Source organism: Anopheles nili, chromosome 3 (genome assembly GCF_943737925.1).
Source record: "Anopheles nili chromosome 3, idAnoNiliSN_F5_01, whole genome shotgun sequence".
Lineage (NCBI taxonomy): Eukaryota > Metazoa > Arthropoda > Insecta > Diptera > Culicidae > Anopheles > Anopheles nili.
Window position 1 is genome coordinate 66739734 of NC_071292.1, and position 17801 is coordinate 66757534.

At 45.1% G+C, this 17801-nt stretch overlaps 1 protein-coding gene across 1 annotated transcript in view; it reads right to left on the reverse strand.

Moving 5' to 3' along the window:
- Positions 1 to 3812: 3812 nt before the first annotated feature.
- Positions 3813 to 17801, reverse strand: part of LOC128724850 (gamma-aminobutyric acid receptor subunit alpha-4) — an 83731-nt gene continuing 69742 nt past the window's right edge. The window contains exons 13-16 of the mRNA XM_053818572.1: positions 13314 to 13364; positions 9878 to 10234; positions 4140 to 4250; positions 3813 to 3959 (exon numbers count right to left, since the gene is read on the reverse strand). Coding sequence (XP_053674547.1) covers positions 3813 to 3959; positions 4140 to 4250; positions 9878 to 10234; positions 13314 to 13364 — 666 coding nt within the window. The remainder of the gene's footprint in view (positions 3960 to 4139; positions 4251 to 9877; positions 10235 to 13313; positions 13365 to 17801) is intronic.

The following is a 17801-nucleotide window of genomic DNA, read 5'->3' on the forward strand; positions in this document are numbered from 1 at the left end:
TAAATACTTTTTACATACGTACATTGCAGTAGCTTTTCAAACCGTTTCGTATTTGCTTATCTGTTTTTTTACGTCTGTTTTTCTTCGCTTACTTTTTCTCTTACACAAGCGTTCCTATCCTTTAATGTCTTTTCTGTTTAGTTTTCTGGTTTCTTCTTCGTGTGCCGTAGCTCGCTGAACAAACCGTTCAAAACAGCTTAAGTGCAGCTGGCGTAGGCGGCGCGACGAGTAGTAGAAATTGTAGTAGTGATAATAGTAGCAATAGTAGTAGTAAATGAGGTTACCACAGCGTCTAACACTCTTGCAAACGGTCGTAAACTGTCGTGTTGCGTTAAGAATACGTTTAGAATAGTTACGTTCACTAGCACGTTTACAGTGGACTGGTGAGAATAATAATAAAAAAAAACTTAAAATCCTAGCGTTCCTTCCTGCTCAAATAATAGTTTTTGGATGTCATTTTTCGTATCTTTCTTGCTTTAAGAAAGAAAACTTCAATAAAAACTACGCTCCCCTATAGGCCACAATCAAATCGAACCCGTTGTCGCACATCTTGCGCATTGATCGCGCCAAGGATATCGCACCCCGAAAAATAGTTTACTGATCAGTATTCAAGGCATCCAAGCGATAGATTGTATTCGAGTGGCATTTCAGTTGCAGTTACTAATGTGGTATTTTACTGCTAGGTACTCAACTCACCCTCCCTCCATCTCCTTCTTGCCCCGTCTTTCCTGTCTTCCTCGTTTCCCTCAAAACCCACGGGTCCCGATGGTCTATATCACTGTTCGCAAAACCGTTCGCTTGTTCCCCTTCACCCGCTCTACCATCGATAACCATTCATCACTTATCGTTGCTAGCATACATGCGGCGTTTTCACTACGTTTTGATATGTCAAATGATGCAAAATAAGCACTTGGTTTCAGCGTGTTTAGTTAGAGTTGTGGTACTATATGAATTTCTTCTTCTTTTCCCATCGTCTTGCTTTTCTTCTCCATCGCCTGCTTTTTTTTCCCTTGCAGTCCCTTCTCAGCGTGCGGATTTTATGTCGCTCTGGGTTTGTTCTCAAAAAGGTTGCTAATTTGTTGCATCGTTTGCCGGATGCTACTATACAAAGGATGCCTATGCTGGTGGTAAGCAGCAGGTTGCGGATAAGAAGCGTTCCTGTTTTCCCTTCGATCCCGTTTTTTTGACGAGCTCACCGTTACGATTGTGTATCTCTTTTCACGATTGCACCTTATTCCTTTCTCTGTACGGTTCTACATACCAATGAATGCCTTCGAATCGAATGGATTCAGCAAGCTTTCAAAAGAAAACATAAACCAACGAAATATGCCAATAAGCATTCATTGCTTGGCCTGTCTGCTTTGCCCCAAAAGCGAATCACCGTGGAAACTGGAAAGTATGATCCTTTTCTTCGTTCTAAAATGTGTCCTGCTGCAAATTATGTGTGATGGATTGTGTCCCTTTATCGCTTCTACACCTTCCTATGGCTAGCTAAGTAACACCAAAAAAACTACTCCTGCTATAAACCGAAAAGCTAAAACCGAATGCACGAATTTATCTAAAATTTTTCGAATATCAAAAATACGGTCTTACAAAAAAACATTCATCGCGTTTGTCTCGCGTGCAACTCAACTCGTGGCAAGCGAATAAACGCACGCTTCGAGCGTATTTGGGTTGCGTTGCTTTGCTTTTGCTTGTAATGGTTTGTTAAGGCCAAGGTGATCGATTTACTATGCGTGCCCGATACAAGGACGAAACGATACGATGGGCAACTGCCCTCCGTCGCAGGAGCGGGCCTAAATTATATTGGTCCGAACGAGAAAAACGTCGTCAAAGGCAAATTGCAGCTACGAAAGCACCTAGCGTCTACAGCGTGCGGATGTGATCTAAAGCGTTCGATCTAAAGTGATCGGTTTTTATTGTTTTAAAAGGACTAGAAAAGTAGCTCGCTAAGGTTTTGCATTATTTTAAACCGAGCAAACGTGAGACAGAAAAAGTTGAAAAATAGCGATCCATTTCTGTTCTTTTTTTGATAGTATAACGATGCAATAGAGCATAAGGCTCTGAAGAAAAAGTGCGTACAAAATTACTTCATTTTAGCGTAGGAAAAAACCGAATGAAAATACGTCAGAAAAGATCACCACTTTCGAAATGATTCATTTCCTCCTGCCCAGTGCCCGTAGTGGCGAGGGACTGCTTCGTTCTTTTACTGATTGACGAGATCACAGAATTGCCGTCAAGCGGTTAGCGTTAGTTTTTAAAGGCTTTGTTTCGACGTATTCCGTACGTAGCAAATCGGTCTGTTTTCCTTTACGTGGCTTTCAGTGCTACAGCGATACAGGTTCTTTCGTTAAAGGATAAACGCTTCGTATCTTTAACGAATAGAAAAAAAAGTTCCCGAGATTAATGCACCGCACTAGGGTGATTTAGTGTGTGTTTGTGTGTGAGAGAGTATGGTCTGCGGTTTGCGGTTAGAAAGCTTTTAGCAAGGAACTTTGGTACATATAACTCCTCCACGTCCCCCGCGAATGGTTTGGTTTTGTTTGCTACGAATTGCTCCGGTAGTAAAATATGGTTAGTTAGCGATTACACCCCCAAGCACTCTCACCGGTGTAGCAACTTCTCTTATCTCCTTTCAAGCCGCGGGCTGGCGTACTACCGTTTTTTGGACGCATTTCGGTTCAACCGGTTTAAGAAATCGCTTATGGGATCATCAAGATTCCCTTATTGCATCCCCTATTATTTAGTTTTTGCTTCTGAGTGATAGTGTAAGTCCAGTGTGGTTCTATTAGCCGTTATTGCTATAGGTATTCGTCATTAGTTTTCTGCTAAATTCAACCTGGCCGATAACTCTTGCGGATCAAACGATTCCCGCTGCTTTAGAACTAACTGCTGTTCTTTTTTACAAGAATAATGTATTAAATTGTAAGCTATTTGTTTCTCCTCTGCCAAATCTGGGGCGCCATTCACCTATTCTACAGCCACGCGCCACAGCCAGTGCAGTGTATCTGGGTGCCTTGTGCGTATTTTTGATCTGCTTATTGATCCACCCCAATCTGCCACCTCATTGTCGTTATGGTTACAAAATGAAACGAAGAAACCTCTACTAAAGGATAAAACAAACTTATCTCGACTGTACTAATTTTACTTCCCTCACCGCGTGTCGTTGGATTCCGATTTGTAATCGTTTCATTGCACTACTAGCTACTAGTTCGACTGCTCGGGAATCAATCACGTTGTGGCTCGCTTGAAGCTTACTCTAGGGTTTTTTTGGTTGGGCTTTGAAGGTAATGTATTTGCGGCGGCTCCGGCGGTAACTACCAGCGACTAGTGCTACACTGCGGCTAGCCACACCGAGCGCGAATGTGATCTGCCATTTTGTTTTACGTATCACAAATCAAATCGGATCGTAGCGAGTCGCGGCCCTACCTCCAGCTCTCGGTCCGGTGCATATCGCTATGACGAAAAAAGGCAGTATCTGTTGATTTGATTTAGCCGTCGTTTGATTAATGCCGTGGTAGTTTTTCTCTATATCTCCCTCTTTCTCTCTCTCTCTCTCTAGCAGCATGTGGGATAGAGCGGTATGGTGTCGGCGTGGTTGCGATCGCGAGAGCTATGCATTTATGTGTTTCGCTCCCGTGCCCTAGGAACATGGGATGATTTTCGATTCGTGGCTGGCTGAGAGCTGGGTGAGGTTCGCAGGCACCGCGGAGTCGCGTCGCCATCCCGGTTGCTCCGTCCCAACAACGTGCCCTCCGTTACAGCAGGTTGTTGGTGTAGATCTTGTGGATGAGCGACTTCTGGATCGTATTCTAGGAGAAGCCCTTGTAGTGGATGAAGAAGAATATCAAGAAGACCGCGTACGCCGACGGGAAGGTGATGCGCGCGATCACGTCGATCGTTTTCGCCACGCGGATCGGGTGTGGCGGTTCCTTTTTGCGCACTTGCACGAAGCACGTCTGGCAACGAGAGAACGAAGAAAAGGAAGCAAATACACGGGTGAGAATAATGTTAGGGAACACAGCAGGTTAACAATTAGGCTGCTATTTTACCGTACGTTACACAAACGAATAGCTTATGCTTAGATATCCAGATTAGGACCAAGGATCTGGCATATGTTTTACATTCAATTAACTCACCTCTGTTGCACAGCCATTGTTCGCCGAGTGTGTGCAGGGGCTGGTGCCGCCCGCGCAACTGGTACACGCGACGATCTCGTTCGGTCCGCTGGATTCCCGCTTCTTCACACCCTGTCAAAGGGAGCATCGTTAGTGGTGTTGCTACCGTTTTGTCGTCGCCGCGACGCGTTCAGTTCGTCCGGGTTGCGGGGAGGATTTTGTTTGTTTGTTTGGTTTTTTTAGTAATCGTATTAGTTTTCTAAAAGTATCGAACGCAACTCGGTGGGTAACTCAGACGGGGTTAGGAAAGAAACACAAAAACAAAACGACAAAACCGAACAGGGTTAAGATCCACGGGTTACGATCACATCAAACGATCGCAGGGATCGTGAACAGGAGGTACGCGGAAGCTCGCCCCCAAACATACAAAACACGCAATAAAAGTGAGAGATAATCAAATGTTGTAGGACAGGACAAGACAAACTACGGCTTATGTTTGGCACTGTTTAGGTTCAAATGTTCAAATGTCGTTACAGTTTCTCGAAAAAAAAAACGGACACTCGTGCCGTACGCGATCAAAATCAAATCAAGCACAATGCATCATTGCATTTGCGAAACAATGCCCCACGAAAACAGAAACAGGAACCGTACGTACGAGACTATCCTCGGTAAAGCTGAACGCAAGCTTGGTAATTAGATTTTATGGTGACGCTAGCGATTGGATACCGTTTCGTCTGAGCTTCCGGCCATCCTGGGCAATCCAGGAGCTTGTTGAATCTGGAACGCAACTCAACGCTCGAATCCTTAAGCCCCTCGCTCAGGAGGTGACACACACACACACACACACACTCTCTACAAATCACACGCATACAGATACGCTAGGCATGCATCGATGCTAGTCATCTTCTACCGAGGAATGCACGTGTGTGTATGTGTGAGTGTTTGTGTGCCGGACCGGGTCTTTGGCGTACCGGAAGCACTCTATGATAATGCAAGGCATAAATCCCGGCTAAGGCCGGGGAGCGAGGAGGAAAAATAGTTGCTGTGGGACTCGCTTGTGTACAACTGATGGGAACTAGCTCCCCAGGCGACAGGCACACGGTCTCTCGGGTTCCTACAGGGCTAAATAAACGGTGGTACAGAGGCAGAAAGGAACAGTGACGTGCTCTGGGGGGGTACATTCCTAGGGGGATTGTCGTGCGGTCAAGGGTAACGGGCTATCTGCTGCTGGTAGGGTTCTATTTTTCGTGAACGAACAACATAAACAAAAACATAAGTTCCAATAGCACACAGTCGCGTTGTACGGCCAGGAAACGTCTAAGGTGAGCGCCACGTTTTGGTGAGTAAATAAACATAGATTATTTGCAGTCCTTCCTCGAACGTATATGTACAGCCTGGCATTAGTAGTCGTTTGTGGGATTTATGAACAAGATTGGGTGAAGGCATGGGGCAGGTGGGTCACACAAAAAAAACTGCAAGGGAATTTTAATCGAAATTCTCCTGAAACACAACGAAAGTGGTATATGGACGACAGAGGCTTTAAGCCACGTGGATTTAATTCGGAGACATCCTTGAATTTAACAAGATCCTTGAGAGCCACTGTAGTAGGTTTACTGTATCTGGCAAAATCTACATTTACGAAAAACGGGTGCTTTCCGATGAGTTATTATGTTGAGCAAAACACTAAATTTTATCTCGGATGGTTCAAAGAATACGCAGAATAATTAGGTGTACCATTTAATATCAAAGTTCTCTGTCAAAATCCCTACGAAAATGCATTTCTTTGCTCCATTTGCTGGGTGATTAAAATTATATGAAATGTTTAATGACACTACTCTGACGATTTATCACGATCAATCCGTCGTGTGGTCTTCGAACCACTCGGCTCATAGAGCGGCGAGATTTCAGTAAAAAAAAGTATGATTTATGAATTGAACTCAAGTGGCCGGCTAGGTTCTCGGAAGAGGCTCCGATTGTTGAAAAAAAAAAATCGATTCTCATCTGGTCATGGAAGTTGGGTGCCATTTTTCATACCCCGCCTGTTTCTCACCATCAGCAACGTGCTTCCAAAATGAATTACATATTCCTGGCACTTGCTAGAAAATTGTCACTCTTTCGCTTGCAGCCCCAACCCAGCATCGTGAGGTGTGACCACACAGAAAGATAGATAGGAAAGGATCGGGAAAGCGATAATAGCGTACCAAAGAGCCAACGAAATGGCCCTCCAACGACCGGGCACAGGTAATCATTCATTCGCCAGGACGGTATTTCAATTATGCGACCAACATACTTCCCGGCCCCATCCCGATGGGGTTGTTCAGGGAAGCAAGAGTAAAACCGACCTCTGGTCCGGGTGGAGGTCTCTCCATGAAAAAGGTCACCGTGGGCAGGTGTGTCAGTAGGTGGTGTGCTATCTTAATGTTCGTTCTCGCCTCGTTTCGGCTATCGGTCGGTTTGTTTCCCCCGGATTTTGATCACCACGGTCGAGGGGTTCTGAGTCCGTCGTGTGGTCATGATCCTGCATACAGAGAGCGTACCGTAAGAAGGTTCTTCGTGGGGTCGCGTCGTGGCAGTCGTGTTTCGTGTCGTTCGGGTGGATAACAGGACACACTTACCGGCTACGATAGGCGCAAGGCATTTCCACGAAGCATTAGCAGAGTGTCGGGAGGATGCGATGTTGGATGCGGTATAGGTGTACATATAGGTGTGTGATTGTTTCAGGTTAGTTCCACGAAGGCGCGCACCGTCGAGCAGATTGCATATCAGGGCGTTGCGGTGGGGACAGAGAGACAGAAAAAGAGGCAGGCAGGCCACGCCACAGGGTGTTGGCGTGTACGTTGAAAAGAGTGTGGGAAAGGGAGTAGTTTTTTTTGTCGTTTAGTAAGTTAAACCCGATAAAGCCAGTCAGGTGAGCAGCCACGGGAAGATGCACGCAGACGTCGAGCGAAGGCGGGAGAAGAAAGGGGTTAGCGGGTCAGATCGCAGGGGTGGTAGAAGAGAGAGAATAAAACATGAAACTAATTATTACACACGTTCACCTATACACCTAGGTAGGCAGCGTTCGGGACAAGGGAAGAAAGGGCTTGCAATGGGACGGCTACAACACGGCTGTGAAGAGGGGGCACGGGCGCATGTACAGTGTGGGGCACAGCTTTTGCCGGGCAGACTCGCAAGCTCCCCTTTGAAAGCCGCGACACAATTTAATTAATTCGATCTCCAAAAATGAAAAAGAACGGAGAGTTAATCAACACCGAACAAAACGTCTCCCAGGAGGAGCTTTAATTTTGTGGGTTATGCTTGACAACGGCGTACCTTGTGCCCGGGCACTGCATGCGCCCCTCATTAGACACTTACGGGAAGTTGCGTGAGAAATGTGTTGTTAATCTATTTATATAGCTAGGTTATGAGAGTATGTGCAACATGAATCCGATGCCGACAACGCGGCAAAGATAGGGAGCTGGGAGCAAGGATGAAGGATTGGAGAACATAGAACGAGTACGATAGAATAAAGCATTTTCATTCGTTCGTTCGTTCGGTTTGGGAGCAGAATGGGCTACTCGTTACAGAAACGCAATTAGCTAACTATCCATCAACCACCTGAAGGGTGCGTCGTGATGTTTTTTTTTGGCCCACTCTCACGAGCAGCCAAAAACGCCACAAGCAACAACGAGCGACAGAAAGGATGCGCCCCAGGACGATGATGAACGGGTTTTATCTGGGAGAGCATTATTTGGAGGGAGCAGAAAGACACTACGTAGACCCGCACCAGGAAGCAACGAATGCAACAAGGTTAACAAGCACGCCTATGTATAGAAACTACGAGTGAGGAGATTAATTTTACTTGCAAAAGCATAGCACAGGTGTGCGAGGCGGAACAGTGTGTGTTAACATTGCGTACATTGGCTTTTTGAGCTTTGTTACATAAATTTTCCACACGCTTGTATCTACGTATCGAACCAAAACCCAGCCTCGAGTATTTACGTGAACTTTCCGCGTGGGTGGCTTACCAGCCAGAGGGTTCCACCCTCTAGTTTAGGGGCCGATAAGGGCTCCGAGTGACGATGGATGATCGGCAAAATGTCGTTAGCAAAAGTTACGCCAGACACAAGCGAACAAGCGCACAATAAGGATGATGAACGATTGTTTGCCGTCCACAACTGTCGGAATGTCGTTTGGAACCGTGCCGTATTTTCCCTCGCTGCCTTTTTCTTCTCTGCTCCGTGGCCGGGCCAGCGATAAGGCTCGGTTGGCGTCCCTTTTCATCGAGAACGAGTTATCCCAATCCTCCACGTTTCGAGCAAACAATGGGCTGGATGGTACCGAAATTCCGTAATCAACTCGATTATTACCGGTGGTGCCCACGAGGGAGAAGCAGTGTCGGTAGCAGTGGTGGCTTGGCTTCCTTCCAAGCCGTAAGCCGAGAGCCATAAACACACTCTGGCAAATGGCAAAGGTAAATCAGCGGGCGCGAGGTCGGGTTCGCGAACACCGGAAGACCCGGAAAGCGGTATCGTATCATCGACGACCGTAAAACCACATCGCTGTGTGCTGGATTATGCCGGGTCGGGCTGATTTAAGGTGGGCTGTTGCGTTTGTTTGCTTGCGCCGGGAATCCGACGTTTCTAGGAGTGGCCTAGCCGAGAGACGGCCTGGCGGTGGGGAATCGAAATGCCAGCACATAATTGCAGCGCTGCGCGCTGCAAATTTTCATCTCGTCTCGAGCGGTGCTGTAAGAGCGGAAATCACTCCCCCGGTGCAAAGAACGCGAGCGGTAACTACATCGCCTAGAACAAGGCCAGTTGCAAGCGCAATCGTGCAAGTGGCGGCACAAACGATGGGCTGTTGCTGATTGGAAATTTTATCCCTTTTCATCAGGAATAGGTTAGTTTGTAGTATGTGTTGAAAATTTGCTTCTAGCGAATACTCTTTGGTATGCATGGTTTTCACGGAGCACAATTTCACCACGCACCAGGCGCCTCCATCGTCGAGATGGAGAAACTTGACAAGATTGTTTCGGAAAAAAATATCATAAAATTTCAGTTTCTGTTTTTTGTAACACATTCCACGTTAAAATTTCACAACCATGCAATTATCAACAGCAAATGTTTATATGGTTTGTATTGAGCATAATTTCACCATGCACCAGGCGCCTCCATCGGCAAGATATATGGAGAAACTAAATGAAGTTATACGGTATATGAAATAATTATGATGACATTTCTATTATTGCCTTCAGAAGCACCTCTCAGAGGACAATATTTCTGCCTGAATTTTACACCAGTTATGCGATTTCAGTTTTGCTACCAATAGCTTAAAACATAGTATCAGTGCATGAACAACAAAAACCCTCTCGGGGGAATCGATCGACTGGAGTGAACCAATTTGGAACGGCATCGATCGAACGCAAAACTTAGCGGTGCAACTGGCTGTTTTTGCTGCAAGCGAGCTTCCAGCGTCATTACGGGCGTCGAAAGTAAAAAGTGCCCCAAGCATACCGCATGAATTTTTCATCAGCACCCTACGTAGCACGTGCAGTGCATCCGGCACCACTTTGCCGCAGCGTAAAGGGATTAGTAGGACTTCGAAAAGCGGTAAAACAGACAAACGCAAGCACAAACGGTTAGTCACGCAGCACACGGCCCCACACGCACGCACATACAGATCCCTACACGCTCACACATGCCTCCGGGCCCGATTTCGGTGGCTTCCGGTTGGCGCTGGCGATGCGTCCAGAGAAGTTAGGAAGCGTTTCCACTTACAAAGCTCGTCTCCATAAGCCCGGCCTCGTTAAGCCGTGTCTCGACCGTTGGTCGGCGGCGCGTCAGACCGGGCCCTTGTGGCGCTCCGGACACCCCGGAGAGTCCTTCCTCGCACAGCAGCACATTGGCCGGGCCCGAAGCTGCTGCGGTTGCGGTGGCGCTGGTGGCAAAAGGTGCGGCCGCACTTCCCACCGTAGCTGCTTGCGCTGGGCCTGCCTGCGGCAAATGGCGATGCGGTTGAGCTTGAGCGACGCGGCCGGCGGCGGGACCTGCGACAGCGGAGGCGGATGCGACCGTGGCAGCCGGAGTGGTCTTCTCCGCGGCAATGGCGGTGTGAAACTCGCGGTCAATCGTTTCCTGCTCGGTTTAGACAATGTTTCGACTTGTGTTAAATTTGCAGACGACAGTTGGTTATGCTTTCGATTAGTTTGTGCTCTTGTTAGTGGTTTCGCTGAACTCCGCGGTCAAGAATGTGGCATCCGCTGGGATGCAGACCCCGAAATGAATCGATACGCGATCGGACAAATGAACGACAGACAAAGATGATGATCGTTCGGACATTGTACCGTGCAAGGATGTCATCTCTGTGTGCTGTGGGTTGGAGTGAATCGTAAATGCATAGTGCATACATTTTCCCTCTTCCCTCATACACGGCGAGGAAACGATGAAAATGCTGCACGGATAAATGAAACATTGTTCGTATGGAAATGGAAAATGTGTTGCGTCTTACAGTGCACTAACTACACGTTTCGTTGGTTCATCTGGACGAGATCGGATATTTGCAAGAACATTAGCAGCATTGTAATGAAGTTATTTGATAAAAATACAATATGTAGCTGGACGATGTATCAATTTGTGTACAGGAATTCTAAGATTATCAAGTGTTTGGTCTTTTGGGCTAAAAATGTATACGACTGGCTGTACATGCCGGTTTGGAAAAACACGATTTAAAACGGCGTATAACAATTGACAGTACGTTTCAGTAAATGGCTCTTTCAGCTATTGAATATGGTATTACCTATCTGAAAAGTGATTTAAAAAGAACAATGTTCAATGCATTCCTGAAATTCCCTTAATTTACAAACCAAAACAGTACCTAGCGGCAATGATAAAGCAAATATTTATGTAAATATCATATTTTCTACGGTCTACTTCTTAATCTACGACGCCAAATTTATGAGCCATTTCGAGTAGTTTAGTAACAATCCGTTAGGTTCCAGCATCATTGGAGAGTCCAAAACGGTATGTAATGAGTTGAATTGGTTTTGATGATAATTAGAAGGATTATTCATCAATTTCAGTGGTTGAATGAACTAAAGAGAACCGGCATCATCAACTTTCAACCGGGTTTAGAATAGAGTGGTTGAACTAATTCGTGAAAATGGTTTTAATCGCGAATGGATGTCATAGAAATCAAATGGGAATGAAGAATAAATTTCATCTGATTAACGGTTGCATTATAAATTAAAGCTAGAGTTTCACTCTCTAAGAAATCCGTCGAATAGAAACGAAAGCATCAACGAACGTCAATACGCTTCAGTGCTTTTCGAAAATGTAACACACTAGGCGGCTCATTAGAGTTCGGTCAGGCAACTAATTCACTACACAATTAACAAACGAAACACAATCTACTGAAAACAGAGCGAGAGTGGAAAAGTGGTAGAACACAGAACAAACAAGCGTACAAGGCAGCATGATAACACCTACAGTGAAAGCAAGACACTGAATGAAAATCATCAGCGTTGGGTGGAAACGGATAGAAAAGCAGCGAATGGCAACAAGGCGTTAGGAAAGGGCGGCGATTACGAGTAAACTCAACACGACAACAGATTTCGAACGCGCCCTTCTCGGGGGCCATATTTCGTCAGTCGTGCTTTAAACGTAGGAACGCAAGTAACAACTATCGATTCACTACAGAAGCTTTGTTTTTTTTTGAGAAATTACCGAAAAGAGTCTCGATGACTGCCGAGGGGGCATCAAGAGATGGGATTTTGCGGTTTTGTACGTTTGTTTCGTTATTTCCCCGCAGCACGCCGCCATGGTAAAGCGTTTCACATGTCATTTTACGGTTTTGGTAATGAGAGTGGAATGTGGATTTATGTGTTCGTGTGAGTGCGTGTGAGGGGAAGAAATTAAACGAATTCAATTTAAGAAGAAAGTATGTTTGCGAATCAAGTAAAATCATCGAATTGTGTTTAAAATGGTCCATTAGGTGGTCCATTTTGTTTAGGAGAGGTTTTTTTTTAAAAGGGCATCATATTTAGAGCGCATCAACAGCGTGAGCGCAAAAAATTTAGAATCAATTTGCATTTAAAGTGATTTTTTTGAAATTTTGCAAGTATTACATGATTATTTTACACGTGCATTTCGTTAGCACCCGAATCGAGAAGTGAAGTGTGTGTTTTGACAGTAGTGATTTAGCGACAGTTTAGAAAGGGAGAGAGAAAGAGATAAAGAAATAGAAGTAGAACATGAGAGAAGAAAGAGAAGAGAAGAAAGAATGAAGTGAGTAGAAACAGATGCCAAATAATTTCCGAGGAAAGATGAAACAGGTTTCGATCCAATTTGGTGACACAAACCGAAGTTCGTACTGTTTCCTGATCGGTGTTTGTTTTTTGTGGATGAAATGTGTTCAAACGTTTCTAGTAAGCAGGAGGAGAATTCAGGTAAGGATAGTTAGATTTTTTTGGGGCTTAAAAAAGATTCGAAAGAACTATTTAAAAAAAAATATGAAAGATGTCAAAACTCAGACCATTTGAGAGTAGATAATGTCTAACTTTTGCTCCCTTTCGCGTTCGTTTCAAGTCAACGAAAATGGAAACATAGCAACACGACGCGCGTGAAAAAACCAAGGTCAATGAATACACCTATGGAGGATCGCTTGGGGAGGTAGTTCAAATCCTGCAGGTTCTCCTTGTGGATCACCTGTCACGAAATCCCCGCCTAAAAAAGGAAGGAAAAGCGGACAAAAGGGCAATTCAGCGTCCATGAATCGGTTGCTCTATTAGCAAACAGCCTTCAGCAGTCAGCACGTGGTAGCAAGACAGCGCTCAGCACAACCAACAGCCTGCAGGATGGGATCTGAGGAAGGAGTTGGCACTAAACGTTTGCTCTAAAACAAATTAAGCAGCATTCTGGATGCTTTCGAAGAAGGTTAAAATAGTAAGGAATGGTTTGGAAAGGCGGCATTAATAGTATTAAGGCGATGGAACGAAAAACAAAACGGGAAATTCTGATTCACTAGCATATATCCGCGGATGAGAAGGGTAATGGCAGTGAATGAACCGAAACTAAAATAATCAGTATGAAGGGGGTTGATTTTGAGAGCTTGGTCAGTTTCTTTACTGTAGTAGAAGTAGTAGTGGTGATTTCGGGTTTGGTTATTTTTTGTTGTTGGTTTTTAGTAGATGATTGTTGAATAAATAAGATAGCTTACCAGGGGACTAGCGAGAATTATTCCGATCCTGCTTAGGACAGCTGGAAGACGCTGGAAAATGACATTACACAAATTGGTTGATACTAAAACATACACACATACAAGTACAACATAGCTCGTCGTAGTATTTTGTAAAAGGTTGATTTTTTTTTAATATTAGGGAAGTAAAAGATGGGTGAACAGATCGGAGAGGTGGAGAGAAAAGAATGGCATTAGAACGTAAACGATTTTGCTAGGATTGGCGGAAACTCAAAATGGAAGCGATTCGTTAAATTCTTTGCTTATTTTTGAAGGGTGTACCCAATTCGGCTAGTTCGAATGAAGGTTCTGTGTGTCTTTCTGTTTTTGCAATCTCTCTCTCGATGCACATTTAGAGTTGGAAATGTTTACTGTTTTTGAATGTCCGCAGGAAGCCTATTCATTCAACCAGTTCGATCCGATTGCATTGAGAGATGAAAGCATTGTTATGATAGAAAAGCTAATCTAGATGCGTGTTCTAGTCACTATATCTTATTTAAGAAAATATTCCGCACTGGAACAGAAAATGAATCATCTAGTGGGAAGATATATGTGTTTTCATCAGTTTTTCTTTGAAATATTAATCATCAAACGAAACCATACTAGAGAAAGCATCTATAGCGAACAGGTGAGTGAGCGTATCGGATATGAAAGGTTCACAAGGTAAAAGCGAGCGTTGTTTAGCATGTAGTCTCTTTGATCGCATGTTAAGCACGAAGAAATGAATAAATAAATGTTAGCGAGAGGTAATGGACGGGTTTTGTGAAACAAAATGCACGAACTGAAGCGGAATGGCAACGATTGACGACAAAGCAACAAGAATGAAGAGATTGGAATCTATCAGACAATGGGACGACGCCATACAAAAATCAAATACCTTTTCAGTTCAATAGGGATTTTTAGTTTGATAGTTTAATTTTTTAAAGTTATAAAAATCTACGAAAAATAAAAAAAAAACATCTACTTTACTTATTGTTAAATAAGAAAATTTTGTTCGAAAATATTTTTTTATCACATTTCTTTGCTTTCCAAGGTTAAAAAAGATTCATTTTTAGTATGTTGCTTAGTTTTAAATGAAGCAAAAAATTAAACGGAAATTTCTTTTGATGTTCATAGATCTCCTACGTCTGTATAAAATCAATTCAAATATCACTAGCAAAACACATTCTTTTATTTTTACTGATTCCGTTTGAGTTGATCTAAGTTATTGAACGCCGTTTAAGATCCCTACAGCTGTAGTGTTATTTGCCAAACAACATTCTTTATGAGTCTGGTGGAATCAATTGTTCGGCAGCGATAAACAAATCGATCACCAGTGCCAACATTTGCCAACGTATCCAACTGCCCGTGGCAAACCGTAAACTCGGTACAAATCGGTGTTCTCTGCGACAACCTTCAGTACCTTCAGCTGGAACTGCTCTTGGCACCCAGCCAAACATCCCATTTGCTGGAACAGAGAGTGGCATTCGTGTGAAAGCTCACTCAAGACTAACCCAAAACAACAAAAATCCCCGACACGAAATCCACATCTTCGCCTCGGAAACAATCAAGCGCGCACAAAGGACCAGAATTTCCTCGAGTCCGTGTCCGAGGGGCTTTTCGGCTGGGTACATTAAACGGTTTGTGTCGAAAGCTGTGCTTGAACACTCACCTCTGTGGCAAATCAAGAGCTTCGCGTGTTGAAAGAATGCAACGGCAAAAAGGAGTAAAACCAGTTCCTTCAAAACACCACTTCCTTCGTGGCCACGGTTGTGAGGTTGTGACCTATCTGTTCCACGCGGGAGTCCTTCCAGAAGGTACCATACCGTGTGCTGTGTCATGGCCCCTGAGGGCTGTGCAAGTTCGAAAACCTTGATTACACCTGGCACAAAAGCACCGACCATCGAAGGAAATTGATAAGAGTGACGGTGAACTTTGGCCGGTAAGTTTGGTCAGGGTGTGAGAACGAAGCTCGCCATCCCTGCACTGGCACTCCTTTCTTTGTGCAACAAATCTGCACCCGAGCTTGCGCTACTTCCTCTTCCTACAAGCTAAGCATCCGTTTGGATCCTTCGTTTCGTCCTGCCATCGCTCGCATCGCTCGTCACGGGAAGTTTATTGCCTTCGACGGGCGAAGAATGATGTATAATGGTGGCAAAGGCCAGCGGCAATGTTGATAGCCGTCACGACCCAGCACGTCGGTCGGATCCGACGGCAATGACTTTGCGGGCAGCCTCGGGGCCATGCGAGTTTGACATCAATAAAACATAATAAATATCGATTCCGCACGCCAGGGAATGGTCCGGAGGGCTTAGGACGCTACAGCAAGAACGAATCCGTTCGCTCATCGAAACGGAACAAAGCTGCAGCAAAAGAGGCGCGACCCAACGATGAATGAAGAAGTTACAGTGATGGAGGCGAAAATTTCCGCTGCATTACTTTTCGCAACGGTGAAGCGAAAGAAAGTTACTTTGCGGCCCAGTAGTTCAAACGCAAAAATGAATGCTTTCAACTCGCCTCAATCGGTGCCATCCGGGACGATTCACAATCGCCCTCCAGAACAACCCATTCCGGGTCAGTAAACGTGGACACATGTCCGCAATCTCGAGTCCCTTCGGCAGTACCCAGCGTCGGTGGAGCGTCTTCGATTTCAACGTCACGCCGGCCGCAGCTCGGAAACCGGCCGGAAATGTGGTCAACCATTTGAGATCGGGACGTCACCAATCCGCCATAATGGCTGGTGGGTTTGGGCTGCTGCAGTGGTTCCACCATGACTGCAAGGATATGACCAATGGGTTTGAGAGGACTAAGCCTGTCGTACTGCGGAAATCTCATCACTGCCCTGCCGGCTCCATGGACAGCTGCTGTCGGAAAATGGATGGACTTCCGATTTGCGGTGGCACAGAGAGAGAGAGAGAGAGAGGGCGAATGAGGGAGATACAGAATGGGCTTGTTTTTTTGTTAGGAAAAGCTCGGTGCTGACGTTTCTGAAACTACGCCACGATGCACCGTCATGGCACCGGTCGGGATGGTGAATAAGAAGATGGAGAATATGAAGTTGGGAATGGAAGTATACTGACTGGCTTCTCATATGGATGTCGATGGAAGTTTACTTTCTTTTTCATATTTTTTGCCCATCATTCGCGTTACCGACAGGTGGACGGATAAACGGAAATTCTCAGTGGTCGGTAAAATTTGCCATCCACGTGTTCCGTTTTGGATCGACGGCAGAACTTCAGAGGAGTATTAAGACGAATAGGGGCAAAAAAAAATCCCCGTAATGACTTTTGACGTGCATCATCATCGTCTCGCGTTCGTTTTATTGATTTTGGTAGGAAAATATCGTGCCAAAGCGTATCAAAAGAGGGCAAGTGATTAGCTGTAAAAGGCGGCTCTTGAGGAAACGGACGCTGGCAACGAACTGGGGCATAATTCATGCGTTGGCATGCGAGTCACTCGCACACCAGATATTAGCACGGACTTCACGTACGTGTATGTTTTGTGCGACCTATTTTCACGTGAGCTTTGGTCAGGCGGAACCACCTATAATACGCGCAATGTCGTGCATTACATCGTGGTTGTTATTGCTTTGAAGTTTAATTTGTCGTTCGTGGATCAATTACGGTCGCACGGAGCGATGTACATTCAATAGTTAATGCGCGAGAACTTGATTACTGGCGCTGACCTGCCACACGCGATCGCATTTAATATTCTCCGAGCTGCTTCATTAAGCGAGTAATGGGTGCGGGTTTTGAAGCGAGGTATATCGAAACTTTCCAAAAATTGGTTCTAAATTTCACCAGCATAACCATTACTGCGGCTTGGTGATAAAATTTTGTTATTGTTCTTAGCACGGTTCCACTGAAACAGGGTGGGGATTAGCTAAATATGAGGCCGTGGAAATCATTACCCTTTAAATTGGCCACGTGTGAATAAATGTTGATCGAAAATCAATTAGGAACGGTTTGCCTGGCGGGAGCTCCCCTCGGTCGGTCAAGCGTTGTAATGAAATATGCTTATTCATGTGCGTCAGCTCGCGGTACGGGGTGGATTAATTATTGAAATGGATTTCATTCTCGTAATCATGCGGAAGGGAACCGCTTCCGGAGGTTTGATCCGGCCACGTGGAGTTCAGTGAACCGAGGGCAGGGTGGTTTCACGGATCGATAAAATGTTGCTACTCGGAATACCGGCAGTGCAGAGGTCGGCACTGGAACGCCGATTAGAACGAATCCTATCGAACGTTTTACACATCGGGTTTAGGTTGGGAAAATGATGAAAATTTTGTTTGTTTTTTTTTCTACAGGCTTCAAAACGCAACTACACGGTTTTGCAAACGTTTGCTATTCAGATGGCAATCGGATGGAATGAAGACGTGTTGCAACACATACAAACGGACCGTGAGTGATGAACATGAACGGAAGGAGAAAGAGTGAGAGTAGAATTTAAACAAAAACGTAACAACATCACAGCAAACCCACTCATACATTG